This window comes from Anser anser (assembly GCF_964211835.1).
Source record: "Anser anser genome assembly, chromosome: 3".
Taxonomy (NCBI): domain Eukaryota; kingdom Metazoa; phylum Chordata; class Aves; order Anseriformes; family Anatidae; genus Anser; species Anser anser.
Window position 1 is genome coordinate 54,283,383 of NC_139722.1, and position 25,940 is coordinate 54,309,322.

Genomic DNA, 25,940 nt, shown 5'->3' on the forward strand with positions numbered 1-25,940 from the left:
AACCGAGCCTGGGAGAAGGCGGGTGGGGGAGGAGAGTGGTTTTTGTCATGGTGTTCTTTGCGTGTGCTTTTTTTGTCTTTGTTTCTCACTACAGAAGTGTACTTTAATTGTCAGTAAATTAAATCCACCTGCCCACACACAGCCTGTTTTGCCCGGGCTGGTGGAGAGGGATCCCCTCGTCCCCACCTAGGCCCGCGAGCTGGTCCATGTTTGCGCCCCGGCCCTGTCAGCGGGGGGCGGCCGGGTGGGAGCCTGGCGGCCCGACAAGGCCGATCCCCCCAAAGTCAATTAGGAGGACGCTTTTTGAACCACGTAGCAAATGCACTGAACATGTCTTAAAGCTAATTACGGCCACAATGAGACTGTTTTATTGTCGGTGTACAGTTTCAGGGCACATTTGGGCATCTGACAAACAACTGACAACTACAACCATGTCAGCACTTTTTCAGCCAAAAAGCAACTAGCACAGGAGTTGGATTACTTGAACTCTCTTACTATTGAGCCACGGGCAAGTCATACGATAAAAACAGGCACCCCAAGAATACGCAAGGCAGAGCAGTTGGTAGCGGGGGTAGCGCTGTAGACGTGCTCCTTCCCTTAACCAACCTGCCTACAGCAAGCAGGCTATGTTTGCTTCCAGCAAGGGCAGATGATCATCTCCTGATACAACCTCAAGTCACAGGAGGCTTTCAACTCTTCTTACCACTGCATATCATCACTGCATTTGGCAACTTGTCCATACTTGGAGAGGCATGGGTCTTTTAACTGTCCTTAAATGCCTGCTGCTAAAGCCTTAGCACGTAACTGTAACAAGTAATATTAATTAGGCAGACATAAATCCTGGGTGTTCAGTGGAGAAACTGCAGGTGCTCTTATCCAGCTAGCACTTCCTTCACCTCCACCCCCAGCACAGACATGATGGTTCTGGCTGCCTTTTACTAGGCGCTTACTCCGCACAACTGTTTAAAATTAATGCATTCTTCTCAAAATCATTAGACGAATTACTACTTCCTTTAAAAGGAAGTTTTAAAAGGACAAAATTGTCCTTTTGTGGTGTGAAACCACAAGCTGATTTTTCGGTAAACGTTTAACAGACGAGAGATGAGAAGTCTTGCTAACCCCTAAGAACTAGCATATAATACGTAATAATATAATCTTACATCTTTACAGTTTGAAAATCTATTGCTGTCTTTGCAGCTGGGCAATTGAGACATTTGTGTTTTGTACACGTTAAAAGAGCTGATGCTAGGTCCATAAAAGCGAATTGCCTGGAGGGAGGGACAAAACGCGTTGTTCTGAAGGGATGTAACTAACGCCTGTTTGTTCACCACCACCACTCGAAGGCAGGATGTCATTTCACATCCACACGGCCCGTGCAAGATAGCAAAGGCCATTCTACCAGCCAGGCTTGTAGATTTTTAACACTAGATTTCTAACACTAGAACTCGTAGATTTTTAGCAGTAGATTAGCACTAGACTTCTAAGCTCAGGAAATCAATTTTACAACACGCTATATACTTATGCATATGCGTACATTTGTAACTGGTAAACAACCCCAAGCCCGCCCTGGTGATGCTAACTCACCATTTACCGCCGTGGCCAGCCTGCCAAGATAAGCCTGCCTTCTCGGACGTCCCAAGCACTGCCACTTCTTCAGCCACAGGTTTCCAACATACCAGTGAAACCCTTTACAGAAAGGAAGCCATGGGATTTCTGCCCCCCTTCCCCAGCCCAAGTTAGAGGAGCCCCCCCCTTCCCACTGCTCTGTTGCGAAGCTGCCTGTGAACCCCATGGTGCCCAGGAGGCAGCGCCCCACGGCCTCACAATGTGCCGTGACCTTCATTTTGGTTGTGACATCATTATGCAGCGTGTCACACAGGGGGTCAGGCTCACCCGTGCCAAGCCCACTGAGGCAGACCTCTGGGAGTGCCGTAGGGACAAGCCCTGTGGCCAGGGCCCGAGGAGCAGAGGGCACCACGTGGCTGCTTTTATGGTGCCAGTCGCGTCCTTCGGAGCGCCTTGCTTCACGCACTTGGCCGCCCCTCACTTCTGTCACCTAACCAGCGCTTACCACCGAATTTTGGTGGTCAGCTGCTGGCAGTACCGGTCGGCAGAAGGAAGTCTGAGTGGAGGCAGTACAGTTTAATGAAAGCAGCGAGCATTTGTTTTTTTCCTTCGAAAGTGGACGGATTCCACTTTCCACTGGCATCTGTTGAACACGCGCAGCCTGACTGACCGGCTGCCGCCCCCAGAGAAACGCCGCGTCCAGATGAACACTTTCACAGTCTTAAACAACTTCGGAACCAACTGCACACTTCAAAGGACGGTGTCGATGAGTAAGCAGAGGGCTTGAAGCCCTGCGCGTCCTTCACCACAGTTATTCAAACTCCTGCAGCACAGCGGGAAGCTGTTGCCTTTATGGAGGGATAAACTATGCTGCAGGGTTTTCATGAACAATTAAACGTTTACAAGAAGACTGGAAAACTAGAGTCAATCGTATACGTTCCAAAAATAGAAATTTCATTTTTCAGGACAGGTACCGAAAGTGTTAAGAGCGAATCTATTTTGCATAGGCAGCAGAATTTGTTGTTAAACGCGCTGTTTAAACAACAAGCACCTACCTAAAAAAAATCTCGGAGATGTGCGAACAAGACAGCACATCTTTTCAGAGAGTGTGCTCCTATTAAACTGAAAAGCAAGAAAAATCTGGGAATGACAAGAGGGAATAAAAATGAAAGCCAAAACCGAAATAGTCCAAGAAGTGACCTTGCCTGCTACATCTTAAGAAAAATCAGAATGAATTTGCATCTATTACTGAAAATGTGATAATTGCCCTATATAAACAGTTATAGAGTTCTTCAGTGGGCACCTACACCTAGCTTTTTAAGTGAATTGTAAGACTTTCAACAAAAACAGAACTTCTAAACACCCATATCCATGGATGACTAACATACAGCTACCAAAATATAATGCTTTTCGGTAATAAACACAGTTTAACAAGGAAACATAGTCCTTAGTTGTTATGCTCCTGCACCAATATTTAACAGACAATATGATCAGAATCCCTATTAAAGAGTTGCTGTTAAAGAATTAAACATATTCTGTCAGAAGAAATATTCCTCCATTTTCAAAATAAATGCTTAAACTCCTGCGTCCTAGTAGGACACTACTGTTCTGTCACCAATACACTTTTCCCACAGATAGCTTCTCTCCAAATATGAATAAATAAATAAACCTAACCTGTCAATAATATAATAGCACAGGATCTCAGCAGCCATTAACCCTTCGTTACAATACCTGCATGGAGCTAATTAACTTCCACTTCTTTAGAGGAGTTAGAGAACCTCACAAAACAGCTTGTCAACTATTTCAACGCAAGACTGACGAAGGAAGGAACTACTGTGTTGGAAACTCCAATGCAGACATTGTATTTCAAGGTTAAACTTCGTCTTTACGCACTTGCTTTCTGATGAACCTCTCTTATCTCAAATTAGAGGTTTATCTACAACAGTTTTGCTACGTTGTTTCTTTTACCAAAGTCATGTATAAACATATATTTTGAACTTCACATTAACTCTGGGTATTGAAGGAATGGAGGGATGGGGAGTAAAGAAAAACAACAAGCACGATGCGTTCTCAAATCTCACAGCCACTTCTGAGAAATAAATTCTGACAAGCAAGCAGGAGGAAAACATTCATCCAGTTCCTTACCGATCAGAACTGCCGTACTAGAACACGTTATTTGACCCCAAACAAACCAAGGGAGGACAAACTAATGAATGGCCCAATCCAGAGTTTTCTGAAGCAAATGTAAAAATGAACATCGACAACCTCTGTAACAGCCTGAAGCCAGTGACTGGAACAACCAGTGCACACATGTGGGGGAGCCTTCCAGTGTTCCTGCCCCGAACACAAATAATCAGGAACTGAAACACCGAATTCCTGCAGTTTCTACCAAAGTAACTGAAATCTGTGCACCTAGTTCAGAATACCCAGTGCCTCTGCAAGCTGCAACACGAAGATAATGTAACTTCATTCTTTTACAGGAAGCGTTAAAAAAATCCACACTTCAGCAGGGCAAATGTGTTACACATAGAAATTAATAATAGTAGTGAAGAAAAAAGGAACAATGCCTTCTTTCACATGACAGGGAACGAACATTAGACTATTTGCAGAGATTCAGGCAGCTGCTGAGAATGTCTTAGCAGCTCTTGTATTTGCAAGAAAAACCCTGTCAACTGAAACCAAAACAATCCTTCCATTTAAATACGTCAACCTACCGTGTGTGCATTAAGCAGTCATATTTTGCAATTCCAGAATTAAAACATGAAATTCTGAAGGGAAAAAAACAAATCCAATAGCGCTACTTTGCACTTGTAACCGTGCAGCCAAGCCACAGACCTTCACCGTGATCTATTACTTCAAGGAGTTAAAAATCACAAAATATTCGCAGGAACTCTGCTAGGTGAAACGAGCCCGTAATACTCCCAAATCCTGAAGAAAAGGCATCCAGAAAAACTTTGCTCATCGGCTCGCCTATGCAGAAGCGATGGCCGTGCCACTGCAGCCGCTTGCCCTCTCGCTGCCGAGGAGATGCCAGCCCTGACAGCCCCGCCGGCCGAGAGGCCCCCGGCTGGAGGTGACCGCCTGGCTTCCCTAATTCCGAATTTAAACAGAATTTAAACCAGACACTGAGTTTAAGCTCCCCCCTGCCAGACTGCGGGAACCAGACTCTCCTTAGTCCGGACACGGACAGAAAAGCGACGCAGAAAAAACCAGGGCTCAACAAATCCCGGGTGTGGAGGGGATTGCTCGCGGTCTAAGTCACACAAAACAAAACAGAAAAAAAAAAAAAAAAAAAAAAAAAAAAAAAAAAAAAAAGAAGAAGGGAAGCAAGCCTGCTTAGATCCGCCGCCCAAGGGTATATTAACAAAACAAGCCAAAAAAAAAAAAAAGCCAAGCCACGGAAGCGGATTAGGTCGGCGAAGCCAGCTTTACCCCGCGCCTCGAGTCCCGGCGGAGCACGGCCCCGGGCAGGCCCCCGACCCCACCATGAGGTTTAGCCACAGATTTAAAAATTAAAACAAATAAAAATTTAAAAAATATAAACGCTTCCCCCCCTCCCCCCCCTCCAAGCACGCCGGGCGGCCCTGAAGGCGGCCGCAGCCCGGCGGCGTTAGCGCGGAGCCCGGCGGGGTGCCCCCACCGCCACGTCCCGTCCCGTCCCGTCCCGTCCCGTCCCGTCCCTTCCCCGGGGGTCCCGGGGGGTCCCGCCGAGCCCCCCCGCCGCTTACCGGCCCTGTAGCCTCGCAGGCTGCCGCCGAGCTGGGGGTGCAGCCCGCCCCACATGCTGCCGGCCGCCGAGCGGGGACGGGGATGGGGACGGAGCCGGGGGGGTTTTAGCGGGGGTCTCGCCGCCGCGGGGGCGCCGCAGCCATGGTGCCGGGCTGCTGGCGGCGGGAGCTGGCCGCCCCCCGCCGCCGCCACGAGCCGCGCTGCCGCCCCGCCGCCGCCTCCCGGCCCTCCGGAGCTGCGAGCGGGGCGGGGACAGGGGCGGGAGCCCCGCGGCTGCGGCTGCGGCTGCGGCTCGGGGGGAGCCGGCCGCGGGGAGGGGGCTGCGGGGGACGGGCCTCGCCTCGCCTCGCCTCGCCCGGGCCGGCCCCGCTGAGGCCCCGCGCAGGCGGTTGGGGGGCTCGGAGCGCGGCGGTGCCCGCTGCCGGCTGCCGCCGTTTGGGAACTGCCCCGCCGAGGCAGGCCCGGAGGGGGCCGGCGCCCCGCCAGGCCTCCCCCTGCTGTGCCCGAGGGGGTCCAGGGCCGAGACCACCCCTGAAATGCCCCGTTCCGGAGTGACTCCGCTTCAAGTGGACTCGCTGGGGGTCAGAGGGGATTCACAATTCTCCGGTGCTTTCCTGTCTGCCTAAGAACTGAAAAGAAAAAAGGAGCGCAGCTTTCACTTCAGTGATCAATTCCACCGCAGGACTCTAAGTGTCACGATCAAGTTTAAGCCACAGGACTGGAAACAAAATACTCCTGTCAGCAATAATTCAAAACCAGTAAGAGGCTTCCAACGCAAGCCGCTTTGAGCCCGCTCCAAATACTTGGAGAGAGGATTCTGCAGTAGCAGCGTTCGTGTTACTGTTGTTGGTTTGCAACTGGAGCCCAGCGGTCCCGGTTGGAAGCTACCTTCTGAACCTACCAGCAATCCACATTGCCCATCCCATCATAAAGTGAAGGAGAAAATACTCGAGATAGCTTCTAACTTTAGTGTGACCATCCCAAAATCACAGAACCCACCACTACCAAGATAGGAAAACAAGGCTTTAGTTCTTACTGCGAAGTACGATGGACATAGGCGTAGAGAGGTGAGGTGAAACAGGAGCACTTCATGTGGGAACGCACACAATCAATAAATGAAATCTGTGTTCAAATACTTCCTGCTGACCAAATGCATTTTTAATAGTAGCTGATTATCACGGAATAGCTTTTATCTCTTTGGGAAATTATAGGTTAGATTTCAGCACAAGTCATATTTTATTTATGCCTAGCTAGGTATTCAGAATGTACTCAGTAAAAAAGAGGCCTCAGAAACACAGCAATGAGCAGGTAGGAATGCTTGCATATTGTTTTGTCTTCCTTCTTATCCACAAAAAGTCCTTACGTTCTCAGCAAAGACCTGACATGGCGTGCACTCCTCACCAGCTCATTGTACCTAGGGGGCAAAACTACCACTTTTCTAGGGAAAGCTGTAGAAACAGGCTTCAAAAAGTTAGTAAATCCTGAATAAAAAAAACACATGTACTAGAAGTGATGCTTGCCTGCTCCAGAAGATCCCGTCAGGACCATCAGAATGATTCTAGAGGTCCTCCGAGTGCTGGAAGGTTGGGTGCACTTTCAAGACACCACAAATAGCAATGGGAGAGACTAAGCTGCCGCTGAAAACATCCCAGTGAAAACGTGCAGCCTGCCAGCCCCGAAGGCAGCTTCGATACTGAAGAATGTCAGCGAGAACACGGCAGGTAAACATGAATGTAAGAAGGGGGAATAAAAGCTGGTCTATCTTGCAATGCCCCCAGCACCAAGAAACGAGTAAACAGTTTAGTCCAAGACCTCTTTAAAGAGCCTGCCTGCTTATAACGTTTGTTGCATGCTGTTTTGTTGAGTTTGCTAAACCTTGGGTGAGTGTTGTGTAGCTAGCATATTCAGAAGGGCGCACAGGGATCTGTGAGGAAGCTGAGTATCAAGAAGGGGAAGGCTTATAACATCTAGTGAGTAGGAAACTTCCCCCATCAGTGCAGAACTGTGGTGTCTGTAATGCTGCCCTACAGCGCAGCTGCGAGAATCCCATGGCATATCATGACACCAGAAAGCTGCGTGCCCACAAACCATGTGGTAATGGTTCTTTCGTCTCCTACTACACGTCACTGCAGTGCTGTTATGTGTCTCGGCACTGCCCTTCGTGGAGGCTTTACAGTTTCATGTGTCTCTCATCTACTCATGAACAATGCTGCAGAGGAAAAAAAGCAGGGAGAAAGGAGGGGATCGGCGTGGCAGAGCACCAGCAGTTGTTTGGGCTGAATCATTTCCGTCACACTGCTTGCAGGGGGAGGTTGACTCAGCAGCTTTGTGTCTTCCAGGGTGTGTGAGCTGGTCCTTCTGGGCTTTTAGTGTTACTGCTCAGACCAAAAAAAAAAAAAAAAAGTACTTTAATCTAAGCAGTCAGATAGCCGAACCTCAGACACGGCCATTGTTTTGATTGGATTTTAAGTTATTTTTATAGCAACTGAATGGACGTAGTAAAGCAAATAGCCTCAGTGTATCTGCCTGGAAACTGGGCCAAACTGAAGGCAGTAGCTTCACTCTATGAATAAACTTAGCTTGCTAATGCTGTATTCACTGCCCAGATACATTTTACATCTGCAGTCTGCCTGAGCACACAGTTCTAGATAGGGAGCAGAATCTGTTTCAGATTCTCAAAAACCTATTAAAAAAAAAACAAAACACTGTGTTAGCTGGATTGGACCTCCAGCAAAGATGAGTTTGTGCTATTTATTGCTGCTGAAGCAAGCAGTTCCTTTACACAGATCTCAGCTTGGAAATGCAGGGGGCCTTGAGGACATCCCGGGCCCCCCTTTGCAACAAGTCCATGTTCTTCCATCTACGTGGCCCAGCTGAGCAGAGCGGATGGGTACTGCTGGCTCTGGTCCACTGTGCCTGCATTTGTGCCTTGGCACCTAGCGGTGCCTGCTTACACTAAGACCACTCAGGCTAGTTTATCACCTTTTAAATCTTGCGGGTTGGTAAGAATTAGGAGCATGGAAATCTGTGTTCCAACACTGCCCCCCTCCAGAGGGGTATAAAGTTGAGGATACTCATAGAAAGTGGCAGTGTGGTGCCAGGGAAACCTCGTAACCTTGCACGTAAGTCAGCAGTAAGTGGAAACAGCCTGCACCCCAGTATAATTATTGTGAAATGTGGTGCTCCAGACAATGAATGGACTCAAGTTCCTATTGTCTGAAAGGCCTTTTCCCCACCTCTTTCCTCATGACACAGACTCCACCCTCTTGGCAGGGTCAACAAAGGAAAACAACAATGGAAAGTAATAGCTTAAGTGTTGGTACTAAGCAGATGCTGTCCCATTAATGTCAATTACAGCCCATCTTACCCAAGGATTTGTGATCTATCTCTCCGTTCAGAAATCACGTATATTCTTTTTTTCTCCTTCCCTGAATAAAAACATAATGCTCTAAATGGAATTAAGCTGAAACGTAACCTCTGAAAGCAGCCTTTTTCTTTGATTAAAGGCAGAAATGTGTTCAATATTTAAACTACACACTTGCTTTCACATTTAATAGAATTAAAAGAGAATTAAAAGATTATTTTAAGAAAACCCTAATACTAAATAGCTAAGCGTTGTTCCAAGAAGATGCAGACTACTTCCACTAATTAAGACATCAAAGATGTATGCATTCTATCAAAAATCAACAGCAGCATTCCTGCAAACACACCTCGTAAATGACTTGGAAATTAAAATCACAGGTTTTCAGCTATTGAGTTATTTCACTAAGTACAGAAACCATTTTCCTCCACCCACTACTTTTTCAGTTGAACACTGTGTCCTGGCAAAGTCTAAGCAACCTTTAAGAAGCCTTAGAAGGCAAGAAGCCTTGCTTTGCCAAAAAGCAGCTACGTGTGTTACAAAGCGAGATGTGAAACTGCATGGGGTGGGACTGTAGCTAACACCAGCTTAGCTTACCTGACAAATTGCACCCTGCTGGTAGGAGCAGGTTGGTCTATAAAAGACTGAAATGTTCCACTAAAAGTACATTGCATGCACTGTATAGCAGTAACAATAAACTGCGTCAGCTGATATCTGCAAAGCAGGCATCATGAAATAACATGGTGTATGCGACGCTTTTCTTTTTGCCTTTTCCTGTGAGCAAATTAGAAAGCATGCCGTCCACAAAGGAACACAAACTGATACGGCTTTGAATCTGCTTAGCCCTGCAGTTTCAGTAACAGCTTAAACCACGAGACAGAATAAAACCAAGAAGCTTAATGTTACCATAGCTATGGTTTATTACAAGCCTCCTGAAATTTCAGATTCTTCTTAACATTTCAGAACCAGATTTTCACCTGAGAATCTCAGCCTAAAAACGTTTTAGTTTACATCATTGCTAGAAAACCCTTGGGACTCGGGGATTTTACGTGGTTCATTACTGGTGGGCAGGACAAACACTTTTCTTTTTTTTTTGGTCATATGATTTAAAAATAAATCTAAGAGATTTAAAACAATAATCCCACAGTCATTAACTCTGATACCACAGGAAGAACACATCTCAGGTGTGGAATCCAGTGGCATTTAACCAGTAACTTGTAAAAACAACCAGGAATTTCCCAGATGTGTTCTTCTCACGGGGAAATTTTTTAGTTCTGTTATTCCTCACCTCCATCGCCTCCTCTCCAAAAGGCATTGGGCAAGAAAGGGAAATATAAGGAACTTACGAGGGGATGGAGAGAATATTTAAAAACCTACAGGCCTCAGCAGCTTCCTGGCAACATCCAGGGTTGGCTCCTAACATGTTCAAGAGCAGACTGTCTGTGCTGGAGCAGCCGGCCTCTTCCCCTCGTCCTGGTGGGACTCACTAACTTACCCAACTTCAGGACATAGCATTTAGACAAAGTACATTTCAATAAATAAATAAATAAATAAAAAAAAATGTTTCTCCTACTCCTGTTGCATGACTTTTTTACAGTTTCTACAGTTCTCTTGTTCTTGAGCCCACCCTAGTCACCTTCTCTTCTCAGAACAGACTGCCTGATTTTAGGAGCACCCATCCTTTTTTTTTTTTCCCAGTAGGTCCAAGATAAAAAGAAATAACAGGCTGTAAAGCCACTTTAGAGGGAGGAATGAGATCTCTTGGTGATATTCTGCATCTGTTCTGATGCTGGAGCAACCAATGAAGGTCATATTTGAGACCTGTTGTAGTCAAGAGACGTATCTGATAACAGTTAATCAAAAAATGCTTTGGTATTCTTTGGTATTTCTTTGGTGTTCTTCAGAGAGCAAGGCCAGCAAAATGAAGAAAACGTAGCCATGAGATAACTGCACTACCAGTCATGGGATCAGGCAGGCATGACGCAGTTTCAAAATGGCTATACCAAACCCTTTCAATTCAGAATGATCAAAATACTAAATTTTTTTGTATTTACTTTTCTGTGCTTTAGCTTATGCTGAAGCCTAAGAAGCTTCAGCAGTGCTGCAGGGCAGGTTTTCAATCCAACTGCCACTGGCAATGTTTGAGCTTTTGCAGTTGACATTTTACTTCAAGGCAGTCTTGCTTGACTTGATGTTATACATAGATAAATGAGTGCAGGCGGATAAAGCAATGGACGATATTGCTATTCAGTGACTTGCAGATTTTTTAAGCTGCTTTATGCAGATTAACCTCCACCACAAAAGTGAAATAACTGCCATATTAGAAGCAGAAAACAGCATTTAGCCTGATCTGTTTAAAACCTACCTACTTTAAAGGTTAATCAGAGAACATGCCCTTTGTATTCAGTCACTGAAACAAAGAAAGGATCAGAGCATGCAGTGAGTTTATCTGCCCCATCCCGACCTCTGTGCAGAAGGAATAAATCCCGCTTTCCTTGTGCAACAAACACCCCCACTGAATTCTCTAACTTTTGAGAAATACAGAGCTTAAAAAACTACAGGTGATGCTGTAACAGAAGGCCAAGCATCCTAGAGCACAACCAGCCAGCAGTGCAACATTATATGAGTACTTGCAAATGGAAAGTTCTTCCAAATGCCCATCACTGTCTGCTTATAGCCCGAAACACAGGATTTGTTTACTCCGAGTCAGAAATATAACCTACAAACATGACCAGTCAAAAAAAATCTGCTCGCTTGTGTTTGAGCCAACCCAGTATTACTGCAAAGGGATGAAATTTCAGTAAAGTGAAAGAAAGCACCATGCCACTGCTGAGTTTAGTCAGCTCAGTGTTGTCAGATGCCCATATGTAATAGTCAGATGGAAAAATTTATTTCATGCTTTAACTATAAATATGATAACTTCGTGAAGCTCCCCTCCAGCTCATTTTTTTTTTAAGTTGTCTTTGATTCTGCAATGATCACCGCCACTGATTCTACCATAATTTGGTACTATGTACTATAATGAAAATCCAGTCTAAAAAGACGTTAGTAAGCCCACACAGCACACCACTTGCAGATGTCCCAGCAGCAGCCCACTCCTTGAGCAGTGCACATATCCATCATTATTTTAATAGCGTTCTGACATTAAACAGATAAATTTATACATTAGTATACACTTCTTTAGACAAATCCAGGTCACCAAAACAAGTAGAAAATTACTGAAATGCACAGAAGTGGACTGTGCTAATTTGCACTGGCCACGATGCCCATCAGATTTTCTCCACAGAACCTCAAGGTTAGTGTATGATATACTGTGATTCCACAGCAGTACCCTTAGACTATTTTGCTTTTGATTTAAAATTAACACAGACTAGAATGTTTATTAAAAGTAACTTTGAGACTCAGGCTTGGCTGCAAGCACTTTCTCTAGTATCCTACTTATAACGCATTGCTCGAGTGACAAAATTGGTATCGGAAGCGACGTAGTAAACATGCAGCTTGATCTTTGGTCACGGAGAAAACAACAAGAAATTGAGCTTGTAAATGAACATGTTGCTTTAAAGTACATAAGCTTCAAAAGAAGCATAAAAGCATAAGTGTTGCTGCTTAAATTTCCTGGGCTGTCCCACTACTTTAGGAATCCTGTGGTTTAAGAATTGCACCAGGTAATGCACCCATTTGCCATTCTAGTGTCTCAAATAAGGTTACATGGTTACATCTGTTAAAAATAAATTGTAGAATCATAATTCCAATTTGTTGGTTAATACAGGACATTACTGTAAAATATGCTCTATACTTTATTATTTAGTTCTTAGTGAGCTTTCATTACATGAGACTTTCATGACCATGGCCCTGCTGGAATGCACCCACAGTGGTCACCGTGACGGGAACTTAACTTAGCACAGCCACTACAGTTAAAAAATAGAGTAAAAAAATAAGAAATAAATGAAAGGGAAACAGACAATTGTAATAAGTATCTTTAAAGACATGCAAATATTACTTGTCTTTCATTTCTATGTTTGAAGATAATGTATCACCTCTGAAAGTTGAATATAACAGACCTCTAAAATAATTGCAAAGATCTAAAACCCTAGAAGTCTGTGGCAAACTCTAAAAGCAGAACTTAATCAAACAATAACATTTCCTGTGATACTATAAGTGTTATTTATCCTTGAGCTTATATATTTGAACATAAAGTCATTTGCACAGAGTAAGAAAAGCTACCAACCATTTACTTAGGTCTATATTCAGCATTTGCTGCATTGTGCTTTAATTTCTGAAACTGCCTCTACAGAAGCATTAAATTATCACTACCAAAGATTGTGTATTTTCATCATGAGGCACATTAAATGTTCAGAAGAAGGCCTTCCCTTGCAAGATTTCCAGATCAGTTCTGAAGCACCAAGAAGTTCCAGAATTCAAATGATCAACATTTTGTTCCTCCCGGCTAATCCTCTAGAAGCTCACCCTGACAAACAAAACATGATATACTGCAAATTCAAGTGTGGCTGGATGAACACAGATGGGAAGAAAATGTTCACAGTTTAGTTTCTTCTTGGAAAAAAATACAGGAGTTATTAAATACAGTAGCTGCACTGAGCTAGCAAGTCAATTTGTAAGCCAAATTGAATCAAGCAGGTCCAACCGTGTTGTTTGAGAGGCTGTGAACTGTTTCCTCATCTAGTAAAGTCCCTAACTTTCCCTCTTTTTTTTTTAGCATAATCTTTTGTATTACTTTTAAGTATATTTTTACATGAACTATATACGGAGACTCAAACTGGACCACATGGTTAGAGATTAGTTTGCTAAAAACTCATTCGTTTAAAATACCAGTGAGCAGTCACTGAACTGGACTCTCCTGCATGGTACTGCAAAGAGTCCCAATCAACCTTACCTACAGCTAGCTACAGAAATCCTTTTGCCCATTCCAAGTAGTGATTGCCATACAGGTTTTCACTGCCCTGAACCTCAGCGACTGCAAACATTCCCCCAGCTGCAGTACAGGGTCCTCCCTGCATGACGGTAAGTCCATATGGAGCAGCACAATATGGACTCACAAGCTCCATGAAGTACTGTGGCCTGATTTACCAAAAAAAGGGCAGAGACCAGAGTTACCAGTTCAGTGCCAAAGAAGACAAAGTCCTGGAGTCCCCCTGGCTCTGGTCTGCAGGGAAGCTCTGCCTGATGCATCATCTGCAGGGTCTCCGGCTCACTTGAAAAAACTTGAAAAGTAACCTGTGGCTTGAATGGACCTCAGTACCAACACAGCTGATTATGTGCAAGGAAGAATAAACACATTAGACCACAGAATAAATTATCCAATTAGTTCTGCAATTTAATCAGACTGTTTACCATCCCAGAAAGACGACATTTTCGAAGGAACTCAGGGTCAGGTTTTCCCAAGCTCTCATCTTCCCATATGGTGTGAGCTTCTTGCAAAATCTGCCTGAGAGCGGGACGGTTTGGCAAAGAATAAAAAGCCAGATTTCCGAATGTGCTCTTCCCCCTCCCTCGTCGGTTCTATTTTTAAGTACAAGACTCGCTCCATATAATTTCCTGATATTTGACAGTCAGTCACACGATTAGTTTTAACAGAAGAGTGGCAGACTTGAATCAGCTTAGGTCTCAGCACAGAAAAGAGAGAACTGTCCCTATAAACAAGTCACAGTGTCGGACAGTAGCACTTTTGGGTGGGAAATGAGTGTGATGCAGGTCTGCTCCAGATCATTAAGCACAGCACAAATCCTTTTGTCATATTTTGTCTTCGATGCAGGCACTGCCAATCGCTTCGGTCCTTTTCAGCTACGGCAAATAAAAAGCCAACTCCTTTAGTGGGTTACTAGTACCTGCAGAAGAAACCAGCTAATGCTTCATAAGAGATGTTCATGATAAGAAGTGTGTTTGTGTGTGTACACGTGCGTATGTGTACATGTGTGTGCTGACAATTTCACAGAGCAGGTAAAAAATATTCATCTGTCCAGGCCCTCATGCTCTTTCATTCTGCCCTGCACTTTCAGACACCATTTCCAAATGAGCTGAATGAGTACAGCTGCCTCCATTTCAAAGACCATAAAGGCCAGGCACACAACAGCCCACATGGAGCTGGGGAGAGAGCTCAGGGCCCTTCAGTTGTTAAGTCCTGCCTATGGGCTTTGCTAAAGGTACTTATTACCTGTTTATTCATGGTTTAGTAAGCCGAGTTTTTGTTAAAAATGTATTGTGTTCTAACAGTGATGCCGTTATTACTGACCAGTTTCAAGTCTATCATTTAAACTAAACATTTTTAAATATTTACAGGGAGAACAAAACCAATCCAATTACTAACTACGCTGTGCACAGCTGTCAGAAAAAGTAGTGAAGAATGGGTAGAATTTACAACAAAAGCACTTTTTAGAAAATGACTGTTTTCATAACACTTTTAAATACTATGTTCTGAACACTTTCATGCTAGGTATACACAGTTGGCTAATAGAGAAAGAACAGTTACATTAGAAAAGAGGCTAGGACAGCTTTAATTTTTCAAATGCCACGTGTTTTTCTTGCCCGGCAGAGTATCGACTTCCCTCATGAACACTATGTTTTCCCTCGGGAAGAAGAGAAGGGTATAAAATGTACCCAAGAAATTACAATTCCTCTCGGCTGACCTAAACAGAAGTCCTGGCTGATAATGCTGAAAGGAGTTCTTTATTACAGCAGGGTAAGTTGTTCAGTAGCAGTACAGATGGGTTGTTTCCTGCTATGGTTCCCCCTACCCTATTCCCCAGAAAAAGAAAAGCAAGTTGAAGTCCGTAGTCAGTTCATAAGAGATTTTGGGCCCTTAGCAGATTGTAACGAAGAGAGTCATGGGCAAGATAGCAAAGAGGGCGATTTTCCACATCTGCAGAATAGGAGTTATGGGAATTAAGAAGACAATTCTGAAATAACATTAACTTCTAAACCACAATTAAAGCATAGTTAGCTTCTCAGAAATAAGAAACAGGCTCCTGGTAGGAGGCCCTGAATTTTCATTTGCCTCTCAAACAGCAGGACGTGCACTGCTGGTTCTTACCAAATAGCAACAGTCAAATATAATTTTCTGGATGCTACAAAGAAACATATATGAGTACTATCAAGTAATGCCTTTTTAGACGATTGTTAGTATCAGTTTCTTGAGTTTTCGTGGTCTCTTCATGAAGTCAACAGTTCAGAAACTGAGCAAGCTTTTTTGAGGTAAAAGCTTTAGGCAAATAAACAAGTAGATTGATTAGTCCTTCTCTTCTTGCTTGCTTTCAGGCAGTCTGGGCAGTCAGTACTGAAATCCTGTTCCAAAACCAGGAAAACTGCTAGGCTCACAGGGGTCAGAGGGACCACCTCCAAGATACGCATCATGAGCTCTCTTCATACAAAATGTTTCAGAAAGCAATAAACAAAGCATAAAGGTTATTTGTTCCCTCCAAAAGAATGTCGTCACTTCAGAAAGAAACAGAAAGAAACAGAAAATGGAAGTGAAAGAGAAAGAAAGAAGTAGAACAAGAAAAAGAAAGAAAAAAAAAGAGAGGAAGAGGAGAAAAAAAAAGAAAAAAAAAGGAAAAAGAAAAAGAAAAAGAAAAAGAAAAAGAAAAAGAAAAAGAAAAAGAAAAAGAAAAAGAAAAAGAAAAAGAAAAAGAAAAAGAAAAAGAAAAAGAAAAAGAAAAAGAAAAAGAAAAAAAAAAAAAAAAGAAAAGAAGCAAGGAGGGAAGGAAGAGAAAGGAAGGAAAGGAGAGAGCATGAATAGACATCTCTGACAACATGCAGATTTGGAGAAAAATTCCTTTATTTTGGATAGAGAGAAAGGGTAGTTTGTGGAATAGCATTATACCAATTCCTGTTTGGAATAATTTATAACACTGGATATGCAGACAAATCCCACACATGTAACTGTAAGCAAAATCAGCCTGGAGACCACAATAATCAGCAAACTGCACAGCCTCCAGAAACGCTCAGCTGTTCTTGTCTTTCAAAACACATCCTTGCTCAATGCTTTGCAGTTTGCTTACGAGCTGAGACCTTTTTGGTCACAGTAAACACACAAAGAGAAATTCCAACCAAGCAGCCGACGCTGCTCACTGGCTCATCAGGGTTTCTAAGAAAGACGAAAACAATCTCAGCTAGTCTGAAAGCAAAAGGACGTTGCTGAAAGAATTATTTCCCTCCCCCAAAATGCCCTTCCTCGTATACAGGGATTGTTGGTAAAGGAGAAAGATACAATAGAAAGCCCCGGAAAAAAAAAAGTAATGGACATTTCCTTCTGGGCATTAATATAACCATTCAAGCAGCTACTTCAGTTACCTCGTTCATGACCTGTCCTTGTCCCCATTAGGAAGCCACTTCCAGAGCTTTGCAGTTCCAGTCACAGAGACCCCCTCTGGAGTTAAACAGCATTCAAGCACCATACATACTATTTATTTGCAAGTGGCTAGATAGTTCCACATGTTTGTTTTCCTTCTAAAGATCTAGATTCCACAAGTGAAAATCATGCCGTGGCTCTCTGCATGCTTCTGTCTAAACTGTTCCACATTGGCTTAATTAACTGATCACAGCCATAATCTCAGCTGAAATGGTTCTCAGTGAAAGAGTGGGAACGAGATAAGAAGGAGCTGCATGAGCAGAACTGGATGAAGCTTTTCGCTTAGCTGCTACCCAAGCAAGATCCAAGAAAGGATCAGGGGCTTTGGCTCAGCACCTTTCTAAGCTGGATGGGATTTGAATTTTTGGAGACTGAAGGCAGGATTCTGAATAAAGTCTGATACTTCTAATGCTGCATCTAGAAAAGTTCAGACATTGTTTTCAGGTCACTGCAGAGAAAGACAACCACTGTAAATTTGGATTTAGAGTCACTTCGTAATAAGTCAAAATTATCTTGAGAAGGAACAATCATGAACATTTGCCCTATTGTCTTAGCTTTATTTTTTTTCCACTGACTGAATGTCAATCCAGCCATAAAAAATGATTTTTCCCTTCCTATTCTACTTTGTGGTGGCACTACACAGCTATGTATCCCCATCTCTCTAATATACTTGCCAATACAAAGAGAACCGATGCTTCTGTTCTCCAGCTGAAGAACTGTACAGAATAACGTCTTCTGCGATAATCCAGTCAAAATGTCATGGCTTCGTTTATGTATCTCTTAATGTGATGATGCAACATTGAAAGCATTGAACAGCAGTAAAATAAACTCATAGTAGATAGCATTTCTGGTTTAAGCACATTTAAAACAAAGATCCTGAAGAGTTTTACAAGAATAAAGTAAACTTCACAACCATCTTGATGGAATTTTAGTGTCCATCACAAAGATCTTCCAGCTATAGATTATTTTTATTCCAAGCTACAAGCAGGTAAACTAAGGCATATACAGAGCCTGGGACTGTGTCCAACGAACACAGTCAATTAGGTTAAATTCTGTTTTCTTTTTTTCATAATTTAAGACATGATGCATGCACAGATCTCCCATGAAGGCACAATGGTTTATTCACATCATCCTATAGATGAACAGAGTCCCACGTGTTTATCCAGTGCAGGGCTGGCTTAGTTCAGTAGACTAGTGCATATTAGCAAACTGTAAAGGAATGCAGCAGCCTATCTCCTATAAACACCACTCGGCTATTTAAGCCTACACTGCACTAGAAATAGACTTATATCTCACAAACACCACCAAATGCCAGGGCATATCATTTATTCATTACATGCTATATTATTTTTCAAATCAGACTATATAAAGCTGGAGAAATATTCTCATACATGATTCACTTCTGCACTAAGGCATTTACACAGTTTTTAAGTCAATTTGCGTACTATGCAGTGAAGGTCAAACTACAAGGCAGAAGATTCAGATTTTGCTCTGCGTCCCGCTCCTGGTTCAGTGACTGACCTCAAACACTTTCTCTAGTGTTTGCTTTCCAACACTGCCTTGCGCTGGGACTTGGCTGGCTCTACTTTCTGTTGTCCTGTACGATCTTCATTTGCAGCCCCTCGCATGCAAATGGTGAGATAAAGCCACAGCCCACCTTGCTTAAACGTGGCATCTGGAATATTGTCTGCTCCAAGACGGGTAAGGACAAGCAGCCCCACTATGTCCTTGTGCTTACTCAACCACAGTTCACCCACATGAAGACTTATATGTAGTCAAGTCTCTAGTCTGGAAATCTTTCAAATGCTGCCTTCTTTTGGTCAAGTAAGGACCATAATCACTTTTAGTGCCTAGACATGTTAAGACAGTTCAAATAAAAAAAATACATGTGATGCAGGCAGACAATGAAGCCTTAGGATACAACGCTAATTTATCTATTTTGAACTGCCTGTATGAGACTTGTTCTGGATCGTACAGTTTTGCACACAGAGGATGTGATCTGATCTTTTATGCCTCCTCTTCTAGTTAAGCTAGGTTTTCACACCGACAGCAGAGCTATTGTGTGCATGACATTTACTGCTGGAAATGGATGCTGTGTCTTGGCAATGAATGGAAAATCTGAGCACAAGCAATGAAAAGATATCTTCACAGTGTTCCTTGGTCTCTTGTTAGTCATTCAACGTAGAGGAATTCAGTACAGAGGAAACACGCTGGGTGAATGTCAGTGTTCTCAGCTCTTGCTGAAAACAACAACAAAAAAAAGGGGCTAAAACTGAGTATGGGCACTGAGTGTGACAGGCCCCAGATTTTCAGTGCATGCCAATTAAAAACTTCCTGACAGCAAAGGAAGTCCCAGCAAGCCAGCTGGGACTGATTTGGGAAACACACAATTTTCCATATAGGAGAGCAAGTTGGATGCTTGTTTTCAGGTTGTAAGGAAAAATCTAAGAGCTCTGAGGGATTTGTGTGGAGATGAAGATTTGTAGTCTGCAGAAGGAAGGAAGGCAGAGTCTACAATCTAGAAAGCAGAGCGCCAACCAGACCAAAGCTTCCCCAGCTTTTTGTAACCTCACTTGAGAGTAGTGTCCGGGTTTTATGTCTGATTGGATCCCAAGGAGTCAACACAGGCTCTTTGCGCAGGCGCAGCTCTAACGTGTTTACATTCACCAGCGAGACTTACCTCTTGGCTCAGACCATGGAAAACAGCTTTAGAAAAAAGGATACATTGGTTTTGTTTCTGCTTTTATCATTTTGTCCATGTAAGAACTTGGTTAAGTAACTAAGGTATTACGGGATGGTCATCATTACACTAGTTGATTAATAATAATGTTTTTTGTGAAGGTTAAATGCAAGAATCATTATCCATTTCTCTAGTTTCAGTTCTTCCATTCTGCAGGACATAGAATTTCATCCAGATAGTTTCTGGGTTTCTCTTACACTCAAATTTCTCAGTCCTCAAAAGACTGAGTTGTGCACCCTACAAACTGAGCAGGAGAAACCCTGGCACCAGCAACAACTGAGTCAAAGGCACTGAATTGGTTAGGCACAGGGGTGATCTCAAGTGCTGTAAGATATCCCAGGCATGCCTTATGCTACGTAAGAGGCAGAAAAAAAACATGATCCCTCTTAATCTGCCCTCAGAAATAATTCCTACCCAAGTTCTCAAACTGTTGCATATGGATTTGATTTGGGGAGTGTCAGCAAGACGCACAAGCAAGCGCCTGAGGAAGGCACATCCCAGAGCCAGCCCGGAGCAGCAGCCCTCTCTGTCTAGGATCATGTCTGCGGCTCAAGACTGGAAGATGAAAAAGGATCCATCAGGGATCTAACCAATCGCCTGTGCGTGGGTGGAGAAAATAAATCCTTCCTGACACCAGCATATGGCTGGCCAAAGCCCAAGATACGATCAGTTAATTATCAGTTAACTAAGATTTTATTCCAAACTGTATGTATTGTACTAAGTGGCTAAGGTGCAAGCAGCCCTGCTTTCCTCATGGCCTGATACAGAAAGGGCTGGACAAGGAAATTTAGATTCAAAGATTTCAAGACCAGAAAAGACGATTATAGGTATAGGAAACTAAAAAGGTTCAAACTGAATCATTGTTTCTGTTCCTAACAGAGGTCTAGCCTTGTCCTGACAAATCTAAGTAATTGTGCATTTACCACCCTTCTTAATAAGTTGTTCTGGTGTTTAATTACCCTCATTGCTAGGAAATGCCTCTTATTTCAATGTTGGATTTGTTTAACAACAGCTTCCAGGCAATGGACCGCATGAAATGACTCCTCTTGTCAGGTACATTTCTGCTATGGATGCATTTGTACACAGTAGAGAGCCAAATCCGTTCAACCACTGTTAACCAATAGTGTTGAATACCTAAAGCTGAACATTGCAAGGCCTGATTTCCAGCTCTTGGACATATCTTTGGCCCTTCTTTAACCTGCCTCCTGTACTCACACGTTTCTTGTTGCCCGGACACTGTCAGTGCACCCAGTGTTTCCGATGCCATGAGAACTGCCCCTTCTGTGCAACTAAAACTTGTGTTAGCCTCTTTTACTGATTGAAAACTGAGCTGGAAACATACATTGAAAGTATTCTCTGTACTGCAAAGACTTCATAATCTTTCTTAGAGTCTTAATTTTTTAAGATGTAGTATCCCAACGTATAGGTCTAACCAGGATATTTTTTCCAGTTATGTTAAATTGTACACCACTGGAATAAAATGAATGGTATTTATTGTGACCAAATCACCAAGTAATTCTTATTAGACTGAGCAGTTAATATATTCCTTGAATCACTTATTATTTTACCACTTTTTACCTTTTACCACTTTTTTACCACTTTTTTTACCACTATTTATATCACTTACAGACCTCACCAGGAAAAAAAAAAGCTCTCTCTTTATCAGTGCCCTCTCTAGAGACAGAACCCTTTCGCAGCTGAAGCACCATACAACAACCATTTTGAATGTAATTCACAGACCACTTCACATCCAAAATGCTGTGTGTGTGCCCAGCCCCTGTGCTTGCAGCCTGGCACTGCGGGGGGACTGGAGCCAACTCCTATCTCTGCCTGCCACAGGCTCCATCACCATCTGACAAGTGCGTAGGGGTCTACAGCTCTTCTTCTTGAAATGGCTCTATTGATAATCATCTGGTGATATACAGAACATGAATGAGCCATAGAACACAAATCACAGAAAACTCACAAAATCATGTAATGAATTAGATTTCTAATCTAGAATTTGTACTTCTTTCAAGCCAAAAGAAGAGAGAAATTGGCCAAGGCACAAGGTGGTTGTTGTAATCTTTGTAGCCTTCACTGTGCAATGAGGGTGACACTCTTCTCACTGAAAATCATTGTGTAATGATCATTTGCATATCACTCTTCATGAAATCAAATTGAAAGCTGCTGCCTAGAAGACCTGTCAGGCATTTATGCCCTGCATTTCCTTATTTTCTTCATGTTTATATATTGAAAAATGGGGAATGCAACGAGCCAGCTAAGGTGGCTCTCTGAGTTTTGCTCTTTTTGCAGTACCAGCCATTATAAATGTTACTTCCAGCACCTGTATTTTTCCATTACATCTTTACTAAATTAATTCTAGTTGTCACTCAACAGTGTATTTAGAACACAATGAAATTTTAAAACGTGCATAAAAATACGACTGCACACAAATGTTTCTGTGGGAGAGTTCAGCTGTAGTAATTTGGTGTCACAGCACTGGAGTGTGAGGCACTTGGCAAGTTTTTTATACTGGACAAACAATAAAATGAAGTTATCTGGAAGAAGCAACTTAGGATAGATAAAGTGAAATATTTAAAGAAGCCCAAATCTAATCAAGGTGCTTGCTTCATGAAATATGTTCGCATGAGCACTAGTATACTAAAAACACAAAGGATGCACACGAACATAAAACCAGACAAATGCATTTACAAATCAGGTTCCAGGTCACTGAACAAAAGATGTTGCCATTGACACACAGCCACTGGCCTACAAAGGGTGATGTATATTATCTTAGTCCGATTTCCAGTAGCGAGATGACATTATTTTGCAAAATGCATTGCATCACAGTACCTTACACCAACACTGACGTGCCTGTAAGGTAACAACTACTTAATAGGTAACAGATTCCAGACTTAATGATATTTTTACCCCTAGAACTCTCCAAAAGGACAGAAAGGAATATTAATGCAAAGCCATTAGAAATTGCTTTTTTGGGTAGCGTGCCTCTATTCACTTAGCTCTCCGTCAAGTGCAGCATGAATAGGCATCTGCAGTGCAGCTCTCCAGGACACTACAGTGAGGGCAGAGATCCATCAGAGAAAATTACATCAGGTGACCTACCAAGCATAAGCAATAGAGCCAGTTAGGCCCAGTTTACAATCCTGTATGGAATCATGAAGCCATTTGATGTAAACCAGCTGGCCATTTCATTTGCTTCACACTATACCCAACCATGCCACCAGAACATGCAGACAGGACCCAAGTGTCTGATGGTTTTATGATTTTTGGTTTCAGTAAAATTAATGTACTATTTAGACTGACGTTCTTGCAATTAAGCAAAGAACCGAAATCAACAGATCTCTTTCTTTCAGGCATTGACACGAAACGTTAACTGATTTCCACAAACAGCATTGCCAGAACAGTGTTAAGCCTAGGAAAATGAAATGATTTTTAAAAATTTATCTGCCCATTTCAGTTTGAATACAGATTTCACAATGCTGAATACACCTCTAATGACACTCCACCTCTAGCTGTTCAAAAACTTGTCAAACAAATTATTTTGGCTTGCTTTACCAGAGGGATCATACATCCCAAATCAACAAACCACTGGGTAATTCACGACTGGTTATCAAGCACCTGATAGAAAGCGTTGCATGCACAGGACTAGACTAAATTTAGAGAAGAGAGGTATGAATATCACACTCCCATTCTTAGACTGGAGCTATTAGTGCCCTTATTAGTGCCCAGAGTCAGTGGGAAAACAATGATTTTTTTTCATGGGAGGAATAAATCAATCACAGCTTAGATGTGGGCTAGTTCTTGGCTGAGATAGGCAGCTCCCTGGGTCTCCAAACAACTGAGTTGCACCTTGTGTCCCAGGAAGCCTGGCTCCCCAGGGCCTTTCCTGGCAACGTCCCTGGCCCCGAGGCCTCCCCCAGGCCCCCATGGACCCCAAGGAGCTGGGGCGGGCTGGCAGCTCCCCAGGCGGCAGGCGGTGAGCCAGGCCGTCTCTGGAGTCACCTCTGAGCCAGGCTGCCTCTCTGCCTGCTGCTCTGCCAAACCCTGAGCAAAATGGACGTACTGCTGCGGTAGGCCTCGATTCTGGTGCATCGAGCAGTTTTCTGCCTGAAAGTCCTGCCAGAAAACATGCAAGCACTGATCCTGCCAACTGGCAGAGGGCCGCTCTGAAGGAGTAAGGTGTCTAGCCAAAAGAGGCACAAGATTTACCCCCGGAGAGAGCAGCAGGCTTTCTGAAGGGAGATACAGCCCCCAGGGGCCAGGAAGTGCCCAGGCACACTGTCCTTTCCTCCTGAGAAAATGCAGCTGCACGTTGTCCTCCAAACCAGACACAGTCTGGCCCAAAAATTGATTATCACAGTAAATTTTCCCAGGATGAAGGGCATTTTTTATTGTTGGTTGCTTTAAGCACTGGGAAGAAAAAGCAGAAAGATTGATCTGTGCATTGACTTATGTCAAGCTTAGAGAACAAATGGGAAATACTCAGAAGTAAATCTTTTCTCTGTAGCAAGATAGTAAAACATACAAAGAAAAGAGATGTGGTACAAACATGTTTACAATTATTTTTCTAGAGCACCCATAAAAGCTGTTGTGTTTGGCAATGAATTTAACAGTCACTTGTGTTGTTCAACTCTTTACCTTTAAATAACACTCCTAAGTAAATTAGCTGTATCATTTTCCTTATCAGGTCCATGGGGCTTCTACAGGAAAAATGACCAGAGGTGTGTGCACCTCCCATATTTGCACACTGTAAAAATTATCACTACAACAGAAACAGGAAAACCCACCCCTTTTAATTTTGCACTGATTAGTGCATTCCCCAAAATAAGAGCGCGGAACAAAGCCTTCCTGTCATTTTACCTTTTCCTTGCGGGGCCAGATTCAGAGCACTTTTGGTGCACAAATCAATGAGAGGAGTCCCAGCTGCAGAATGTGCACTGGCTCCAGCAGCAGACAATGTCTGCAGTCTACTCAGTACCAGTAAGTGTCTCTAAGTTCTGTCTCGAAAAAGCCATACAGGAATCTCAGGAGAGATGCATTGGTTTAGCTGGGCTATGTCTACCTTCCATCAGTAGCTTTCTGTTTTTCTTCTCCCTCTTCATTTTACATCATTCTTCTTAGTAGTGAATTGACTTAAGGCTCGAGGTTCAAAATCCAGGCACTTCTGGAAAGTTTTGAACCAGACCTGCATATGAGCCTTGCAAATCCAAACGTGATTTCTATTACTTCATTTTTTAAAATTTTTCTTCTCAGATGAAGTATCTCACCTTTCCCATAACTCCTCTAAACAGTAATGCAGCAATGCAGGATTTGCTTTATAGGTTCAAATATTTCACTTGACCACTTTCAACTGCTTCAGAAGATGGGACCACCCATGCTGAATATCTCTTCCTCATTCATTGCCTTCATTCATCTCTTCCTCCTGCTGCCGTTGTTTCCTCAGCATCATGAAGGCACATTTTCATTCTGAAGCAAAGGGCCCTACCAGTTCCTCTGTGTGACCTGAGATTGTGAAATTGCTCTCCGTTGTCTAAGTGACAAAAGAAAGACCCAACAAACTCTGGGATCTAAACTAGTCCAATAGAAACTTAACAAATTAGACTTCTCTGGAGAAATCCTGATTCTCCAGAGGCCTTGCCAACAGATCACAAGAAGATAAAACAGATCAAGAAGACAAATACCACGAAAGACAGCAAGGTTGTAAATCCTTGTAAATCCTATTCTAAAATGTCCTACATAAAAAAACAGTCACAGTAATCCCTACATAAAGAATTCACTACTTGTAAAGACTGCTTTAAGAAAGGAAACATTAAAAAACATCTTGTATATTAAGCAATGTTAGATTTTTCATTTTTTGTCCTATAGCTACTATTTTATGCTTTTGCATACCAAGTCTTCTCTTTATTTATTTATTTATTTATTTATTTATTTAGTGCAAATTGCAGACAAACATACAATATCTGCATACTGGAAGTGGAGAACAATTAAAATCATTGAGCCACGTTCTGCACACACTTAGTTTACTGTAAATCCCAAGTAACTCTGCTGACCTCAGTGGGTTTAAACTGGATTTATAATGAAATACAGAAATTGTCCTGTACTTCCCCTGATTAAGCTTCAAAGTCATTTACTTATGACCTTTTCTGAGTACAAAGGCATTTCAGACAGTGTTACAT

General features: G+C 42.9%; 1 protein-coding gene across 2 annotated transcripts in view; it reads right to left on the bottom strand.

Moving 5' to 3' along the window:
• CEP85L (centrosomal protein 85L) overlaps positions 1–25,940 on the bottom strand; it is a 149,479-nt gene that overhangs the window by 110,127 nt on the left and 13,412 nt on the right. The window contains exon 1 of one of the 2 annotated variants that reach the window (XM_083828750.1): positions 5,295–5,524. The exons of the other annotated variant lie outside the window; for it this stretch is intronic. Within the exon in view, the coding sequence (XP_083684876.1) occupies positions 5,295–5,349 (55 nt within the window). The 5' untranslated portion in view covers positions 5,350–5,524. Of the gene's footprint in view, positions 1–5,294; positions 5,525–25,940 lie in introns of those variants that run through there. 2 annotated transcript variants of the gene reach the window in all.